This window comes from Labeo rohita, unplaced genomic scaffold, assembly GCF_022985175.1.
Source record: "Labeo rohita strain BAU-BD-2019 unplaced genomic scaffold, IGBB_LRoh.1.0 scaffold_162, whole genome shotgun sequence".
NCBI classification, from domain to species: domain Eukaryota; kingdom Metazoa; phylum Chordata; class Actinopteri; order Cypriniformes; family Cyprinidae; genus Labeo; species Labeo rohita.
Window position 1 is genome coordinate 77,513 of NW_026127802.1, and position 17,355 is coordinate 94,867.

General features: G+C 36.8%; 1 protein-coding gene across 1 annotated transcript; it reads left to right on the forward strand.

The window, feature by feature from the left end:
* The first annotated feature begins 2,367 nt into the window (after positions 1 to 2,367).
* On the forward strand, positions 2,368 to 7,157 carry LOC127158641 (uncharacterized). The gene is made up of 4 exons (XM_051101696.1): positions 2,368 to 2,461; positions 5,942 to 6,259; positions 6,613 to 6,903; positions 6,978 to 7,157. The coding sequence occupies exons 1-4, from the start codon at positions 2,395 to 2,397 to the stop codon at positions 7,133 to 7,135; spliced, it is 834 nt and encodes a 277-aa protein (XP_050957653.1). The 5' UTR covers positions 2,368 to 2,394; the 3' UTR covers positions 7,136 to 7,157.
* The last annotated feature ends 10,198 nt before the right edge of the window (positions 7,158 to 17,355 follow it).

Below are 17,355 nucleotides of genomic sequence, written 5' to 3' on the forward strand. Positions count from 1 at the left end.
CACAAAGAAGAGGTGACCGGACCCTGAGGAAGATTGGGGAGAAGGACCGATTCCAGACCTTGGGGGACCTGCGGAAGCAGTGGACTGAGTCTTAGAAACATCCAGAGCCACCGTGTACAGGCGTGTGCAGGAAATGGGCTACAGGTGCCGCATTCCCCAGGTCAAGCCACTTTTGAACCAGAAACAGCGGCAGAAGCGCCTGACCTGGGCTACAGAGAAGCAGCACTGGACTGTTGCTCAGTGGTCCAAAGTACTTTTTTCGGATGAAAGCAAATTTTGCATGTCATTCGGAAATCAAGGTGCCAGAGTCTGGAGGAAGACTGGGGAGAGGGAAATGCCAAAATGCCTGAAGTCCAGTGTCAAGTACCCACAGTCAGTGATGGTCTGGGGTGCCATGTCAGCTGCGGTCAATGCAGCTAGCTATCAGGAGATTTTGGAGCACTTCATGCGTCCATCTGCTGAAAAGCTTTATGGAGATGAAGATTTCATTTTTCAGCACGACCTGGCACCTGCTCACAGTGCCAAAACCACTGGTAAATGGTTTACTGACCAATTACTGTGCTCAATTGGCCTGCCAACTCTCCTGACCTGAACCCCAAAATCTGTGGGATATTTGAAGAGAAAGTTGAAGACGCAAGACCCAACACTCTGGATGAGCTTAAGGCCGCTATCGAAGCATCCTGGGCCTCCATAACACCTCAGCAGTGCCAATGATTGAGTTTTGCCTCCATGCCACGCCGCATTGAAGCAGTCATTTCTGCAAAAGGATTCCCGACCAAGTATTGAGTGCATAACTGAACATAATTATTTGAAGGTTGACTTTTTTTGTATTAAAAACACTTTTCTTTTATTGGTCGGATGAAATATGCTAATTTTTTGAGATAGGAATTTTGGGTTTTCATGAGCTGTATGCCAAAATCATCAATATTAAAACAATAAAAGGCTTGAAACTAAAATGAATCTAAAATATATGAAAGTCTAATGTTTATCAGTACATTACAGAAAATAATGAACTTTATCACAATATGCTCATTTTTTGAAAAGGACCTGTACATATATTTAAACAAGTCAAGCTGCAATATCAAATATGACCACACAGAGATGCTGACAGACTACTATACCAGTTGCCTTCACCTGAGTGTTCACCAATCTAACATAACATTATGACCACCTTCTTTATATTGTGTTGGTCCCCCATTTTCAGCTAAAACAGCCATGACCTGTCGAGGCATGGACTCTAACTAGACCCCTTACATTTTAGGTGTTCATACAGTGGACTACCAGAAAAATGATAAAAAATTGGGACCAAAAACTTGATTTGACACTTCGACATGACCATCTTTTGTTACATACCTTTCTATCAAGGTTATCTAACATTATCAAGATAAATTTGTTCTGACACAGAGTTCTTGTCATAACTCTTGAGTTCTTGTCATATTTTGTTACCATTTTCTAAACTATAGTGAACTTAATCGTAAGCATTTACTCCTAACAATTTAAGCTTCCCCATTCAAAGCGATAGGAGCTGCACTAGCATGCCCAAAAGGCATTTCAAATATGGCTGCCAAGTGCAATGCCTTAAAAGGAGTTTGACAGCAATACCTGAAAAAAAAAAAAATGTATGGACAGCTATGAGAACACTATTGATGAGAACACTTAGCTAACTATGGTCACCACTGAACTCTATTGGTAACAACGGAACTTTTGACCACAGCTGCTTTTGCCTAAATGTGCTGCTGTTGGTCAAGAACATAGAAACAGAAATGATGTGTCTTGTCCAAAAGACTGTAATGTATTGATTGAAAAAACTGACTTCAGATGATTTTGGTAGGGTTGCACCAGCTTTTCATAAGTTATTATTTAAATTAGAACATTAAATCCACACTAGAAGCTTAGTAACTATTTTGTAACTAAATCTATGCATTTGTAACGTTGAGTGAGAGACGAGCGGATCCAAATGCGAGACGAAAAGGCCAGGCGAGAAGGCTAAACACAGGGAACTAGAAACTCTGGAACACATTTGACATTTATTTGCAAGCATGCATTGCAAGAAGTTGATGTTTCCCCATTCAAAGAGATAAGAGCCTGCATAGAGTTAGGCTACGCTTCATCTGTGCAATAGTGCAAAAAAAAAAAAAAAAAAAAAAAAAATACAGTGCAACCAGCCCACGGTATAAAGTTTTTGAAGATCAGATTGGTACAAAAAAGATGACATATTTTGTCGCCTGGAGGTGCTTCACACTTTGAAAACCCCCAAACTAAACTACTTGAGTGTAGATCAGCAGCACACTCCACCTCCGATCATCTATTGCTTTACTAAACATACTTCTGTCCTATCTGTTTTACATTTTTTTTTACATTTATTTTGGAAATTAAGGACCGTTTTATTTTAAAATGTTCAGTAAAATGCTGAAGAAAAGGTTCAACATGTTTATTTTCTTCTGCTTGTGGAGCATCTCTGGTAAGTTTAATCGTTTTATTATTAACCTTCAGTTCTGTGTGTGCTACACTGTAAAAAGTGAACTTGTGCAGTTGTTTCTTTAAAGAGGTATTTCTATCTGATACTACCTATAATTGTTGTTATAACCTAGTTCAATCAAGATTATGTAACATAAAATGAGAGAATGTTATTTCAACTTAAATCCATTACATTGACCCAACATACAACTTCCAATAATGCTCAGAACAGACACATTCAAAACATGTACACCTGCTCCATGCTGTAGTAAATTCAGCTTTCTCCAACCTAGGGAGGTGAAATAGGGTAGTGATGGGTACTCATGTCACAATGTTACGAACACATTAAGTCCAAACATGATGGGAAAAGATTGAACTGTCATGCATGCATTCATTTGTCCATTAACAGCTGAGTTTGTGTGAGATGTTGCACTACATGTTGCTGTCACAAGGAATACTTATTTCGCTGAATAAGTATAAGATGTGTGTGTTGTAGTGTGCATCAGATTTAAGGTTTGAAAACAGTTATGAATGGATTTGGATGGATCTCCCTGACCTCTCTTAGTTTCAACCACTGCTGCTGCATCTGGATGTCCTAAAGAATTTTTATGGCCGGGTCACAGGCCAAACCATTAGGAATCAGTCTCGAGGTGGGTGAAGGGCACAAACTGCTAAGAGATCTAAGAGAAGACTGGCTGTTGTCCTGGCATCTTTATCTGATGGTGTTGGACAGTTTGCTTATGTTAGTTCAACCAAGATCCAATCAAAATGTAGCAAACCTCTGTCCACTATGGTGGTCAGGGAGGGGCCCCCTTGCCATAAACTGGGCCCTGGAATGTGCTGTCCACTACATGCCCCCTGTTTGGCTTGATCGAGGACCTGAAGTTGTTGATCTGGGCGATGCACTAAAAGAAACAGCAGGAACAAAACGCACACACCTCACCTCCTTCCGACCATTGGCATTAAAGTACAATTAAGCATTTCTAAACAGGTTAGAGGTATTCTGGAGAAGGTTCCTATAGGTGTAAGAAAAAATTGTCCTAAAGATAACTTAAAGGCTATGTTTAAGATCTCTAAAGATAATATCAAGGTAGGAGTAAACATTAAAAATGTCTGAGCAAATGTGTCACAAATCTGGTCAGTGACCTGCGGACCGCTCACCACCAGATGCCGCTCTCGTTCAATTTTTACACACAGACTGTTGCACTACACCCCGGACTGCATCTCCCACTATCCACCACGCTGATTGCGCCATACACCTGTGGCCAATCAGCAACCCCATAAAAGCCCCGGACTTTCACTCGGCGAGCACCGTGTATTGTGGAGTTTAGTTTCAGTTGCATTTTCAGTTGCATTTAGCACTGTTTCCTAGTGCTAGCTTTGTATCCCTAGTTCCTAGTTTCCTTTGTATCCTGAGTTCCTAGTTTCCCGTGTTTAGTATTCTCGCCTGGCCATCTCGTTTCGTCTGTCTAGCCGCCTGCCTTTCTGGACTCATGCTCGTCATAAGGATTATTCTTCAGTCGCACGTTATGGATTATGTTCGCCGTTGATCGACCCACGCCAGCCTCACGGACTTCTCTTGTGCCTCCCTCCGCTGTACCTGTTTATTATTGTTCTGACCCTGCCTGTCTGACCATGTCTTTGCCTCGTCCATTCAATAAAAGCTTGCGCATGGATCCCCTCGCTCTCGTCTCCCTCTCCACGTGACAAAATGTCTGAGCGGAAACCAATTCCTTAAATATCGGGATTGACATAATTTGGTTTGACACTCTTTAAGCTGTAGGCTATAAATGCACCTGCAATGTTTACATAGTTCTTTGTAATGCCTGATTAAAGAATGCTCAACTTGTTCACTTGGTACCACATATGACAAGATTGTTTCTAGTGTATAAATATATGGAGCAAAGCTCACTTAAATCATAAGTAAATATTAGATTAGTGAATTAGCTGATTAGTGAATGTTGCTTTAATGACAAATTATGATTTGAATTGATTAGATATTTTAAGTTGCAGCAAAGTGAAAACAGAATCAGCCTGAGCCCGACAAGTATATTTTGATTGGCGGCTTTTTAAAAGCCCGAACCCGTTTACAGCCCGACATTATTCAAATGTGTGCAAGCACACCGCTCTTTTGCCTTTTGACAAGAATAAGTCATTTATACATATTTTAATAGAATTTATTAATGAATAGCATAGGCAGTAGGCCACTTGGACTTTCGAACAAAGAAATAAAATAAGTCCTCTGTAACATCGTTACATCTTAGCACTCTAAATAGGTGTACACTTAGCCTATAAATAAGCATACGCGCCAATAAAAATGCATCTTTCTTAACAAATTAAATTAAGATAAGTTCTAAATTAAGATGGGTATTTGGCAATAACGAAATTAAGATAAAGGCTCCGCGGGATTTATTTCGCCACTTCTCTCCACAATCCGGCCTCAACGCGACGAATCCACTGTAGTTTCAGCGCGGTCCTGCGCTCACTGATGGTGCGTTCAGTAGCACTAAACACCCTTTCACTGCTGCTGCTACTGGCCGGGATGCATACTAATCTGGCTAATTTTGCCAAAACGTAATCACCAGAGGCAAGCCTCCGTTTCACCTCCTCAGTGTCAGTTTTCGCATCTTTCTCCCCCTAATCGAAACGCATCACATGACCGCTCATTTACCGCGCAAGCCCGAGCCCGTGTAAAATGATGTAAATGAAGCCCGAACCCATCGGGTCCCGTCGGGTTTCATCGGGTTCGGGCAAATATCTTCAGCTCTAATTTCTAAGGCACAATTATTATTGAAGTAGTTGTGAGAGAAACTCTGATCAGATCTTGATTTTTTTATTGATCTAGTCATCATGTAATAGTCAGACTCACAGGTCATATCAGGAGTCTGATGTCTGATAAATATTAGCTCATGATGTCATGACAATCAAACATTGTGAATTTTCTTTTTATTTAAGTGTTTTGAGCTGTGTCTTTTCGACTCACACAAAGATCAAGAATGGTGACAATTTGACCTAAATGGAGAAATCAGGTTACATCTACTGACTGTTATGATTCAATAAAACTTTTTTTTTGTTTTGTTTTGTTTTTTAGGTTGGTTGAATTCAGTTATAATCAGTAATCTCAAATCATTTATTTCATTTCAACAAAACCAGTTATTGTAGATGTTACCACACGAAGAACAATTTCTAAGTTGGACCAACAAAATAATTTTTTTCAGTGTATCATTTTTCCCCTATATCACTCTATTCTTTATTTTTCCATTATCTATTTTGTGTATTATATTTTCCAGTTTTATCAAATTAAAATGCTTCATTTCTGTTTGTGCTGCTGTTCTGAACTTTCAATTTTTCCCTTCCTGTCAAATGAAAGTTTAATTCACTGCAAACTCCTGAACTATGAAAGTCTACATTGAAATCAGTGCAGAGTAAAAAGCTGAGAGATTCCAAGTGTTCTGCTGTGTAACTGATTGTGTTTGTTGATCAGGTGTGTTTGGTGTTGGTGAAGTGGAGTCAGTGTCAGTGACCGAGGGAGAATCAGTCACTCTAAACCTTGATATTACTAAAACACAGGAAGGTGAACTGATATGGAGGTTTGAACAGATTCTCATAGCTACATTCAACATACAGAACAATGAAAGTGAATGTCATGATAATACTGCTGGTGGGAGATTCAGAGACAGACTGGAGCTGGATCAGAATGGATCTCTGATCATCACAAACACCACAACTCAACACACTGGACTTTATGGAGTATACAACAGGAGTGACATCAATATCAACATATTCAGTCTTACTGTGTATGGTGAGAAGAGCATTACTTCACCTGTTTCATGTATAAATATTTTAAAATAAACACTGAAAATATTAGAGAATACTGAGATTTGTATGACCCCACATGAAAAAATACTATGGTAAATTTACTATAGAAAATGTAGTAACATTTCTATAGTAATCACTATAGTGTATAGAATATTATAAAATGATATAAGGTCTTGTAACTGTAAACTACAGTGATATTATGAAAGATCTTTATAAAATCAACATTATCATTTAATACAATAATTCATGTATAGTTTAATGAAATGTTAAATATTAACAAATGTCATAACTCTTATCTACTGTTGAGTTTTTCTCTTACTCTTTAATGTTTTTCAGCTCGTCTGCCTGTTCCTGTCATCATCAGTGACTCTGTAAAAAGTTCATCATCATCATCAGAGCAGAGTTGTTCATTAGTGTGTTCAGTGGTGAATGTGAGTGATGTGACTTTCTCCTGGTACAAAGGAAATTATTTATTTTCCAGCATCAAAATGTCTGATTTCAACATCAGTCTGTCTCTACGTCTGGAGATTGAGTGTCTGGATGATTCCTACAGCTGTGTGATCAACAACCCCATCAGAAACCAGACTCAACATCTCAACAGCACTGAGCTCTGTCAGCCGTGTCCAGGTATGTCCGTGGTGAGCAGTATGCTTGTATTTAATCTGAACCCTGAATCACTCTTCTTCTGTTTCTGTCCTCAGAAACTCTTCACTGTTGTGGTTTTACTGAAGCTGTGATCCGATTGGTTCTCTCTGCTCTGGTGGGCGTGGCTGCTGTTGCTTTTCTGTTTTATGACATCACATCCAGACGTCTTCAACAGAAGAAGAGTCTGCAGACATCACAATCACACACTGATTAATCACATACTTACAGTGGAGATGTTCATGATTGACTGGAACCATTTTATCATTAAAAGTTTGCAAATACATTTTCAATTAAATGAAACTTAACTTTGCTGTAGAGAGACATGTTTCACTTCAGCTTGTATATCACTTTTCACAATATTAATACTTCTAAAGAAGCATTACAAAAAAAGTGCAATTTAGGCTAAATCTCATTGATTAATCTAACAATCACTACTACTACTACTACTACTACTACTACTACTACTACTACTACTACTACTACTACTAACTAATAACTAACTAACTAATACTAACTAACTAATAATAATACTAACTACTCTATCTATCACTCACTACTACTACTACTACTACTAATTTTTTTTTATTAATAATTTAGCCATGGCCTAATGGTTAGGGAGTTGGGCTTGTAATCAGAAGGTTGTGGGTTTGAGTCCCAGGTCCGGCAGTGATTGAAGGTGGGAAGGGAATTTATTGGGCACTTACTGCAGTCCAATCTGTCTATATAGTGGACAGATTGGAGATTAATCCTAATAAACGTGACGCTACAATAAAAAAATATTAAAATACCTTAAAATTCTGACCCCTTTGGCTTGCCATACAATTTCGCTATAGGTAAATCGCGTATACATACAAGACGTCGTTTAAAACAGTATTAGCGCCGTCAAATACGCCGTCCTGAGAGCACTCGCCGTTAAAAACGCGCGTAAACGGTACAAAAACGCCGTATTTAACGGCGTTTAAGTGTCTGTAAAAACGCCGCTTTTCAAAAAGTGCCTGTGAACTTATAGGAAAAGTAATATTGAATATAGACCGATTCCACGTCTTTATCCACACTTTAATGTAATTGTTAATTACATGGGCAGCTTTTTATCATACCAGCCCCATCTGCATGCTGCTGAATAACAAGATGTTATGTCATGAGGAAGCTAATAGCGATTGTCCGCGGTGCTGTCACGGCTGTCCTGACATAAATGAGCATCTGCTGCTGAACTTACACAAATACACTGTTTTTAGCGTATTTAATATTTTTATTATAGCGTCACGTTTATTAGGAATAATCTGTCTACAATATGCTATCAAATAACTGCACTCAGACCAGAAAATATGACTCGTTTAAGATGATCAGATCAAACCAATTATTTTTCAATAATACCGACTCTGGGCTGGGAATATTTCTTTATCTGAATGACTCAAGTTTAATTTACCTATGCATTTGTGCGTGAGCAGCCTTGATATACCACTTTTCAGCTCAACCTGACTTTACTGTCCGTCCCATCACGCAGAATAAGATTCATCTGATACCGTTCTGATAATTAGTCACAATATCGTTTCTTCATACTGTTTGGCTGTTGCATATATTTCTTGCAAATATACATCTTATATAAAGCGGAACACTGCGCCGGTGCGATCCCTTACAGTGATAACAGAGGAAAAAGATATAAATGTCTGCTTTATTTTATGTTCTTCTACAATAACAACAAAATGTTACAAATTTCAACCACTGGATTAGCTCACATGTAACCAAAAAAAAAAAAAAAAAAAAAAAAAAAAGGAAAAATAATATGTATGTGGAAGCAATGACATTATAAAGAGAAATATCGTTTTTACGACATATTTTCAATTTAAAACGACACATATTTGTCTCATAATAACGACTTTATATGTCGTGTTTTCCCCGTTAAAAGATATTGTTAAGCGAATGTCCGCGCTGAAATAAACGAGAATCTGCACGCTGCTGAAGTTACTGCATCATAGAAATGCACTGTTTTAACTGCATTTTAATGTAATGTGTTTTATTGTAGCGGCATATTTAGGATTAATCTCCAATCTGTCTAATTTAAGATCAAATCAAAGCAGTTATTTTGAAAAAAACGGGCCTTGTTTGTTTAGTCGAAATAAGAACATTTTAGATCATTTGATTTTACTTAAAAAGAAATAAAGAGAAATGACAAACGGTATAATTTTATTATTTATTATTAAATACTGTAGGCTTAATTAGGCCTATATTATTATTATTATTATTATTATTATTATTATTATTATTATTATTATTATTATATAATTTTGCTTGAGAAACGGAAAAACAAAAATTAAGCTATGTTTCGTATTTTTGTTTGTGGGTAAAATAAATTAGCTTATGCTTTAACATTTGTTTCATGTGCGTAGGTGGCCTTGATACATATTTGTATGATTATATATTAGCTATTATTAATTTGCATTCTTTTCTTTGGTCAATTCCAGGCTTTATATTGAATAGGCTGCGCGTGGTCGGAGCACAATGCAGATAAGGTGCTCAGACTGGAAAGACTGTATAGAAAACCTCTTGATGGAATTACGAATTAAATAACCTAAACACATATTTGTTTCATTTAAGTAGACATTTCAAGCTGTCTATAGACATATTTTACAAAAGCAATTGTAACATTTTCTTGTTATTGTGAAAAAACATAAAATCAAGCAAACATGTAGATTTATTTCACAATGCAAGGGATCGCACCGGCGCACAGACAGAAAAGACAGGGTTGAAAAGTGGTATTTTAAGGCCGCTCACGCACAGATGCATATGGTAATTTTTTATCCATTTTTTTTTAAAATAAATTATGTATAAATATATATAAAAAATAAAAATAAAATAATTTTCGTTTTTCCATTAGTAAAACAAAACGACACAACAACAATAATAATCAAATCGAACCGTTTGTCATTTCTCTTTTATTTCGCTTTGCTCGTATTTCGATTTGTTGTTGAATCAAACTTGAGTCATTCAAAGAAATATTCCAAGCCCAGAGTCGGTATTATTGAAAACTAAATTGGTTTGATCTGATTAAACGAGTCATGTCCTCTGGTCTGAGTGCAGTTATTTGATAGCATATTGTAGACAGGCTGGAGACTGATCACATGACGCTACAATAAAAATATTAAAATACATTAAAAACAGTGTATTTGTGTAAGTTCAGCAGCAGATGCTCCTTTATAAGGACAGCCGTGACAGCAACTTCTCGTTATTGACATAACTTCTTGTTATTCAGCAGCATGCAGATGGGGCTGGTATGCTAAAATGCTGTCCATGTAATTATGTTAGTAGTGATACTTTGTACATAAATATTTCCTATCAGTTCACAGGCACTTCCGTTAAAACGATTCGTTTTTTTTTTTTTTTTTTTTTTTTTTTTTTTTTTTTTTTTTTTTATTGAACAATATCAATTTACAAACTCAGGTGGGGAACACAACTATGCATATCAAAAATATACACTTTTACATAATTAAATCCCAGTCATACATAAATGTCCATGTGTATATATAAATCTACACACAATAAACAACAAATAAACAAAACATTTTTGGGGGGTTGCAAGGAACATAAATAAATAAATAAATAAATAAAATATTACAATTTTTAAAAGGAAAGAGACTCATACATGGTTTTATACAATTCACCAAGGGGTTCATTATATTTGGATATGTGTTTCAAAGATTCTATGTATTTTTACATTCATTTATAAAACAATTTATAGAGGGTTTACTGTTATTCCACTTACTTTTACGTATGTGATATTTACCCATTGTCACAATGATGTTTACCATCAATGACATCTTTTTTGAAAAACCATCAGCATAAACCAACACCAGAAACAAATTAAATGACAGAATATCAGAACTAATATCAATATTTAGCAGCTGTAGACATCCTGCCAAAACTGTACTGTGACTGGACAAGAAGAAAATAAATGTTCAACGGTTTCAGGCACTTCCAAACAAAAAACACAAGGATCTACCTCAAAACAGAATCTTTTCCATAAAATTTCAGCTGGATAAACATTGTTAATTATTCTAAACTGAAAATCCTTCAGTTTATGGAGAATTGGCCATTTAAGATAATTACAAAATGTATTTTTAAATACCTCATTATCAAAATCTTTTATTTTTCCAGGTGTATTACAATCTGAAAATAATTTACTTTTTAATACATTTCCTATTACTTTGTTCTTACACTTTTTGTCCCCAGTATGTATTTGTCCAGTCTCCAACTCAGGCAATTTAACAGATACATCTGAATATGTGAGGGTGTTTTGGATTAATTGTTTTAAAGAAGGAGGGATGGCTTTACACAGAGTATTAAATTCTCTAAGGTTAAAACAATTCCTGGTGAATTAGTCTGGTCTGGTTCTGTTCATCATTGATTGGGTGAGAACAGTTCAATATTACTGGCTGTGGAAATCAGCGGGCGTGGCTCATTATACTACAAGGAAAACGCCTTAAAGGGGTCATCGGATGCCAAGTTCACTTTTTCATGTTGTTTGAACATTAATGTGTGTTGTCAGTGTATGTACAAATCTACCCTATAATGATAAAAATCCATGCAGTGGTTTTTAATTAATCTGTAAAAATAATATTTCCTTTTTCAAATCGAGCCTTCTCAGATGCCTGTCGTTGTGGCGACACACACACAGAGGACACTCCCACAATAGTTGATTGACATGAGCGTCTTACCTCAGATCAGCTGTCACAGTCCAGTAACTTTCCATGTTTCAATGCTGGAGCAGAGATGTAAGTTAGACAAGAATATCTCCGACTGAGCGATTAAGGTGTTGCTGGATGTAATAATGAACATAGTGGTCGTCATTTACTCCTGACATCTGAGCTGCTGAAGATGCAGTGGATTACATTTGTTTGTGAAGGGAATGAACCTCCCGATCTACATATATCCGTCTATGTTCACGTGAATCATTCATGATCACAGCAGAAGTGTGTATAAGCGTTTTTTTATGAATCTTTGTGATTGCCTTTCCTTATAACGTGGTAGTTAGGAAGTCTAGCGGCTAAATGCGCCTAATGTAAACAAGATTGTCTTTCCACAAGAAGAGACGGGCGGGGTGAGCAGAGCTCATTTGCATTTAAAGGAACAACCCCTTAGAATGAGATGATTTTTGCAGAGCTGATTTTGTCAAGGTAAAAAGGGTGTTGTTTTACAAAACCATTGAGAATTTTTAATCAAAGTATATTAGAGACTTTTCATTAAGACCCTAATGAATCATATCAACTGGAAAATAACTGACCCCTTTAAGTTATGCACGCATTTGTTCAATCAGAACGGCGTTTTTAACAGCGCCCTTTGGCAAGCCGCCGTAAGGAGTGAAAAGCAGCATTTTTAATAAACACTAACGTGTGAACCGTTTACACTATAGTGTAATGATTAGTGTCAGATCTTTAGTCACAGTAGTGTTTGGAATGCTAAACTACAGTTAGCTATTGTTGGGACTGAATGGATTCAAAGATAGATTGCAGAAAAGTTTAATCAAAAGCAAGTCTTTGGGAACAACTAAAAACTATTTGGAAGCCAGTAACAATCAGTAACAATGGAGACTGTGAAAAAGTGCATAAAAATTATGCTAGCAAGAATCCATGCTTTTATCAAGGCCATAGGAGGCCATACAAAATAAAAATCAAATATTTATTTATTTCTATTTTTATTTATTTCTGTATCTATATTTCTCGGTTCGATACAATGGTTTTGATGTTATCAATTCAATCTTTTGACGCCGAATTGGCGCTCACTCTGCCTCACCGTAACAACCCTACTGGAAAGGAGGGAGAGGCAGACATCAAGTTGCCAGCTATGCCCTTTGCCTAATAAATGACAATACAATTTTTTGTTTAAAAAAAGAGTTGGCGGGTAACAGGTGGTATAATAAATTTGTTAAGAACTGTACATAGTTTGTAATGTTCGGCCCTATTGGTCGAATTTATGTTTGTTAAAATGGGGTCAGATTATACTGAGTGAGATAAAATAAGTGTTTTAAAAGCTGAGACAACGACAAAAAGTACAGTGAATAAATAATGTGTATTTGCATAAATGTACAAGGAACATAAAACAACACAATAAAACTAGAATAACTTAGGCTGTTAAAAGTGTGGAGTCCATTTGCACCAAACCCTAAAACAGTCCATAAGAAATCCAGTGTTGAAAGTTCCAATATAAAAGTGTCCACCGGTGTATATACAGTCCAACAAAAGTGATACTCCAAAATGAGGGTGCTGCTGGAAAGGTAAGTCCTTAAAATAACTCCTCTATCCAGCGTGTAGTTTGGTCAGTGACCCTGATTGTTTGTCATGCTGCCTCCTTTATAGGGTTCAGTTCCTGTTTCCTGTCATGTGAGGAGTCACATGACAGGCTGACCCAGAGTGTCTTAAAGACATACACACATTAAAATGTTTAAGAGGAATAAAATGGCTAAGACAACATGAAAACCTATTAAAACTCAAATATACATAAAATTATTATAATACGTTGAGCAGGTAAAAACATGTGTCCTGTGTGACAGTGTCACAAGTTTGTGAGGATTTGAACTTAAAATTAAACTTACAAACACCCTTTCTTGATTGTCAACGGCTACAAACTACAACGTGAAAGCACAAGGCTGACGCTCTGTAGCAGATTCAGATTCACACATCTATCAGTGAGGTAGTTTCATTTCAGCTGCAGGGACTGGAATTGCGCGACACCGCACACCATGCTCCTAGATTCTGTTTGAGTAATATATGGGCGTCGAAACGAAAGTGCACGGGTTCACCTAGTATGTGTACATCGCGCATCCACTGATTCATGCAGGAGGAAACAAAAAATGTTTAACAAAACATTCAGGGTAGGCTACGTTCTGGCGAAAGGTTATAGGCCATGGCTAGATAGACATTTGAGAATACATTGTTTGCATATGAGAATACAGTGCTTGTCTTACACGAGAAAATTTATTTGCGTGGTGCCCCCTGGACGTGGTGCCCCTGGGCATCTGCCCAATTGCCCATATGGTTAATCTGCCTGTGGTCACCATACTTGGCCACACTTAGCGTCCTTTCCTTTCCCTTTCCTTCCTAATCAGTTATGCTAATGTGCATGTAAGCTCTCCATGCTATCAATTTTAACTCCATGTGCCACACTGTGATCAGCAAGCATGTTATACACAAGTTATACATGGTTTCTGGTAGGGCCACGCTGTATTTCTCTTATGTATCTCAGCTGTAATTCAGCTCAGAACTGTGCTACTTTTTATTATTCAGCATGCAGTAATATTTGTTCGATCTCACCTTGAACATCTGAATAAATGTCCTCTATGTGGCACATCATATTAAATAACTGGGTTTTCAATCTCAAGGCTGTGTGTTTGAATCTTGTGTGCTGTAACTTCCTTTCTATTATTAGGGTGTCTGTATTTTAAAGCTAACGACTGTATTAATTGTTGTGTGTGCGTGTGTTTTTTTATTCAATAGAGGATTGTGTATTATGCTGTTTCTGGTCTCAAAGTGGACAAAATTTCGTAACAGCATGCGCTGTGGACTGGGCGTGACAATGAAGATCAAGTTGCAAGCTTTTATTAATAAAAAGCAGGCAGGGTCCAACACCAGCCAACAACAGTATTAAAGACAAGGCAAAAAAGTAATCCAGAAAACAGGCAATGATCAAGGCAGGCAGCAAACAATCCAAAAAAAAAAAAGGCAACAGTCCAAGGTCAAAAACAAGACAAGGCAATAAAAAACAAAGAGAAATGCTCAGTAGTGTCCGCTAACAGCTAAACAAGACTTTGCAAAGGCCTCTTTGGCATGGCCATCCTTGTATGGCTGGCAAACAGGAAGTAACCATAAAAGAAGCAGAAGACGCGGTAACAGTCAGGTGAGGGCTCTCTCTGCTGGTGTGGCATTACACACTGCCTAAGGTCAAGAACAGTGCATCTGTACATTTACATTACATTTTCATTTAGTCATTTAGCAGACGCTTTTATCCAAAGTGAATTACAAATGAGGACAAATTGAGATATATTTGTAGTGGATGCGTTATATTTTTACTTTTCATGTGACATTCTATCTTTTAATGACAGAAGTGCTTGGTGCACAATAACTCATCTTTAAACTAAACTGCAGATGACGTTATGAGAATTTTTTTTTAGCGAGAACAAGGATAAATGAGGCCCATTTACTTAAATGGTACGGCAGACACTGATGGATTCAGAGGCTGAATGGTCCATCGGCCGGTTTGAATAGCCGACAGGAGGATCTGGTGGTTAGCTGTGTCAAAAGCAGCCCACAGATCCAGCAAGATAAGTATTGAAGATTTGGAATCCACTTTTGCCAGTGTAAGGTCCATGAGTTGGCCCAACAGAGGTTTTCAATAGTGGCTGAAGGTTTCTTGCATATTCTGTCTTTTCAGTGCACAAAATTATTAAATTTAGGTTAAATTCAAATTGGACTCCATTTTATTTTGTCCTCGCATTTGGATTAGAATGCCAATTATTATTGATCATTCATAGGATAATTTATCTAGACATCTGATTATTCTATTCAATCTTTAATATTATTGTACGTTCATTTGGGTGCTCATGTCCTTCAAAGATATCATAGAATATGTTTACATCACCTTAATAAATTGAATGAAAACAGAAAAAGGCAAAAACACGATACACATTCTTAATTCGTCATTTTGTAGATGTAGAGTTAAAAAAATTTTGTGGCAACTTGGCAACTTGTTCTGACCAAAGTGACTTGAATGCACCTGATGTTGTAATGACAACTTGTCACCTCATAACGAACGTCCCAGGAGGACTCGCTTTGAACGCAGCGTTCGCTCTGTTCTGTTTAGTTTGCTTTGTCCACTGTTAAATTTCTTCTTGTCTACAAGTTGTTATCCTGCCTGCCCTGTAAGTTACTTGTATAATAAATAAAAATAAAACAAAAAGAAAAGATAGGACATATAAAGAATAAAGAAACTAGTAAGCTAGTTATTTATTTTATATATTTTTTTAAGAAATCAGAATAGACAGTGCTAGAGTTAGAGTTTCACTTTTAGAATACTTATTGTAATATTGAGACCATTGTTCCAGACACCCTGAGACAATTTAAATTATACCAGACATGTCTCAGGGGTCATGTGCGGGAAGGAGGAGCAAGGACGAGGAAATGATAAACACATACTTTATTAGAATAATCCAAAAATGGGAACAGGAACAAACAGGAACAGCAGGGGAAACCACACTCCAACACGACGGAAACTAACCTATACGACATTAATGACATTAGGCGACATTAAGAACGGACAATGAACAAGGAACTGAAAACTTATATAGGACAGCTGATTAGACATGGACAGGTGTGAGGTGGGTCAGGGAGGGTCGGGGAGCCATGGCCAAGTACACAGTCCATGGGGGTTTCCCACATCTTCTCTCAGTGAGATGTGGATACAGATGTTTGTATGTTAATGTACCGTGTTTTGTCTGAATCTCAGTTTAATCGAAGCGTCTGAGGTTCTTCAATTCTTACACCAGCCTTAGTGTGCTAGGTCTATAAGAACATAATTAAGAACCACTGACTTAAATAAAAAAAGAGTTAAAAATAAAAAAGTAATAAAAAGAATAATAAAAATAGTGAATATTTAAATCATGTCTTCAGAAAAAAAGTTTGCTTTCTCTTCTTTTGTCAGTGGATCAAACAGTCTTGTTTTAAGAAGGCATGATCTCTTAAATGAAACGCCTACTAGAGGAGTTTATTCACACTGACTGCAGAGCTTTACTAAACCACTAACAGACTTGCATCCTCTCTCCAGCTCTGTCACTTTCTTTAAGAAACATTCACTGTATTTCTGTGTTGTTAGTTTTACTTGTGGCCTTTTTTTTATCTAATTGTATTTTATTTTAGTTAGAAATTAGGGACTCTTTTTATTTGAAACTTTTCATTGAAATGCTGAAGAAATGCATGTTTATTTTCTTCTGCTTGTGCAGCATGTCTGGTAAGTTTCATTATTTTATTATTATGCTTCAGTTCTGTGTATGCTATCATTTATCCCCATACATTACTCTATTCTTTATTTTTTCCATCATCCCTTTTGTGTATAATATTTTCCAATTTTCCAATAATATGCTTCATTTCTGTTCATGCTGCTGTTCTGAACTTTCCATTTTCCTTCCTGTCAAATGAAAGGTTATTTATTTATTTATTTATTTTCTATTGCAAACTCCTAAACTATGAAAGCCTTTGAAATAAGTTCAGAGTGAAAAGCTGAGATATTTTCTCAAAACAGCTACATTTCCAAGTGTTCTGCTGTGTAACTGATTGTGTTTGTTGATCAGGTGTGTTTGGTGTTGATGAACTGAAGTCAGTGTCAGTGACGGAGGGAGAAGCAGTCACTCTAAACCTTGATATTACTAAAATACAGAAAGGTGATCTGACA

What these genes read in the sequence shown, in the direction of transcription:
- LOC127158641 (XM_051101696.1), top strand. Translation starts at nt 2,395, where the DNA reads ATGTTCAGTAAAATGCTGAAGAAAAGGTTCAACATGTTTATTTTCTTC. An exon ending in CTGCTTGTGGAGCATCTCTG is followed by an intron (nt 2,462 to 5,941) that starts GTAAGTTTAATC and finishes TTTGTTGATCAG; the next exon opens with GTGTGTTTGGTGTTGGTGAA. An exon ending in GCTCTGTCAGCCGTGTCCAG is followed by an intron (nt 6,904 to 6,977) that starts GTATGTCCGTGG and finishes TTCTGTCCTCAG; the next exon opens with AAACTCTTCACTGTTGTGGT.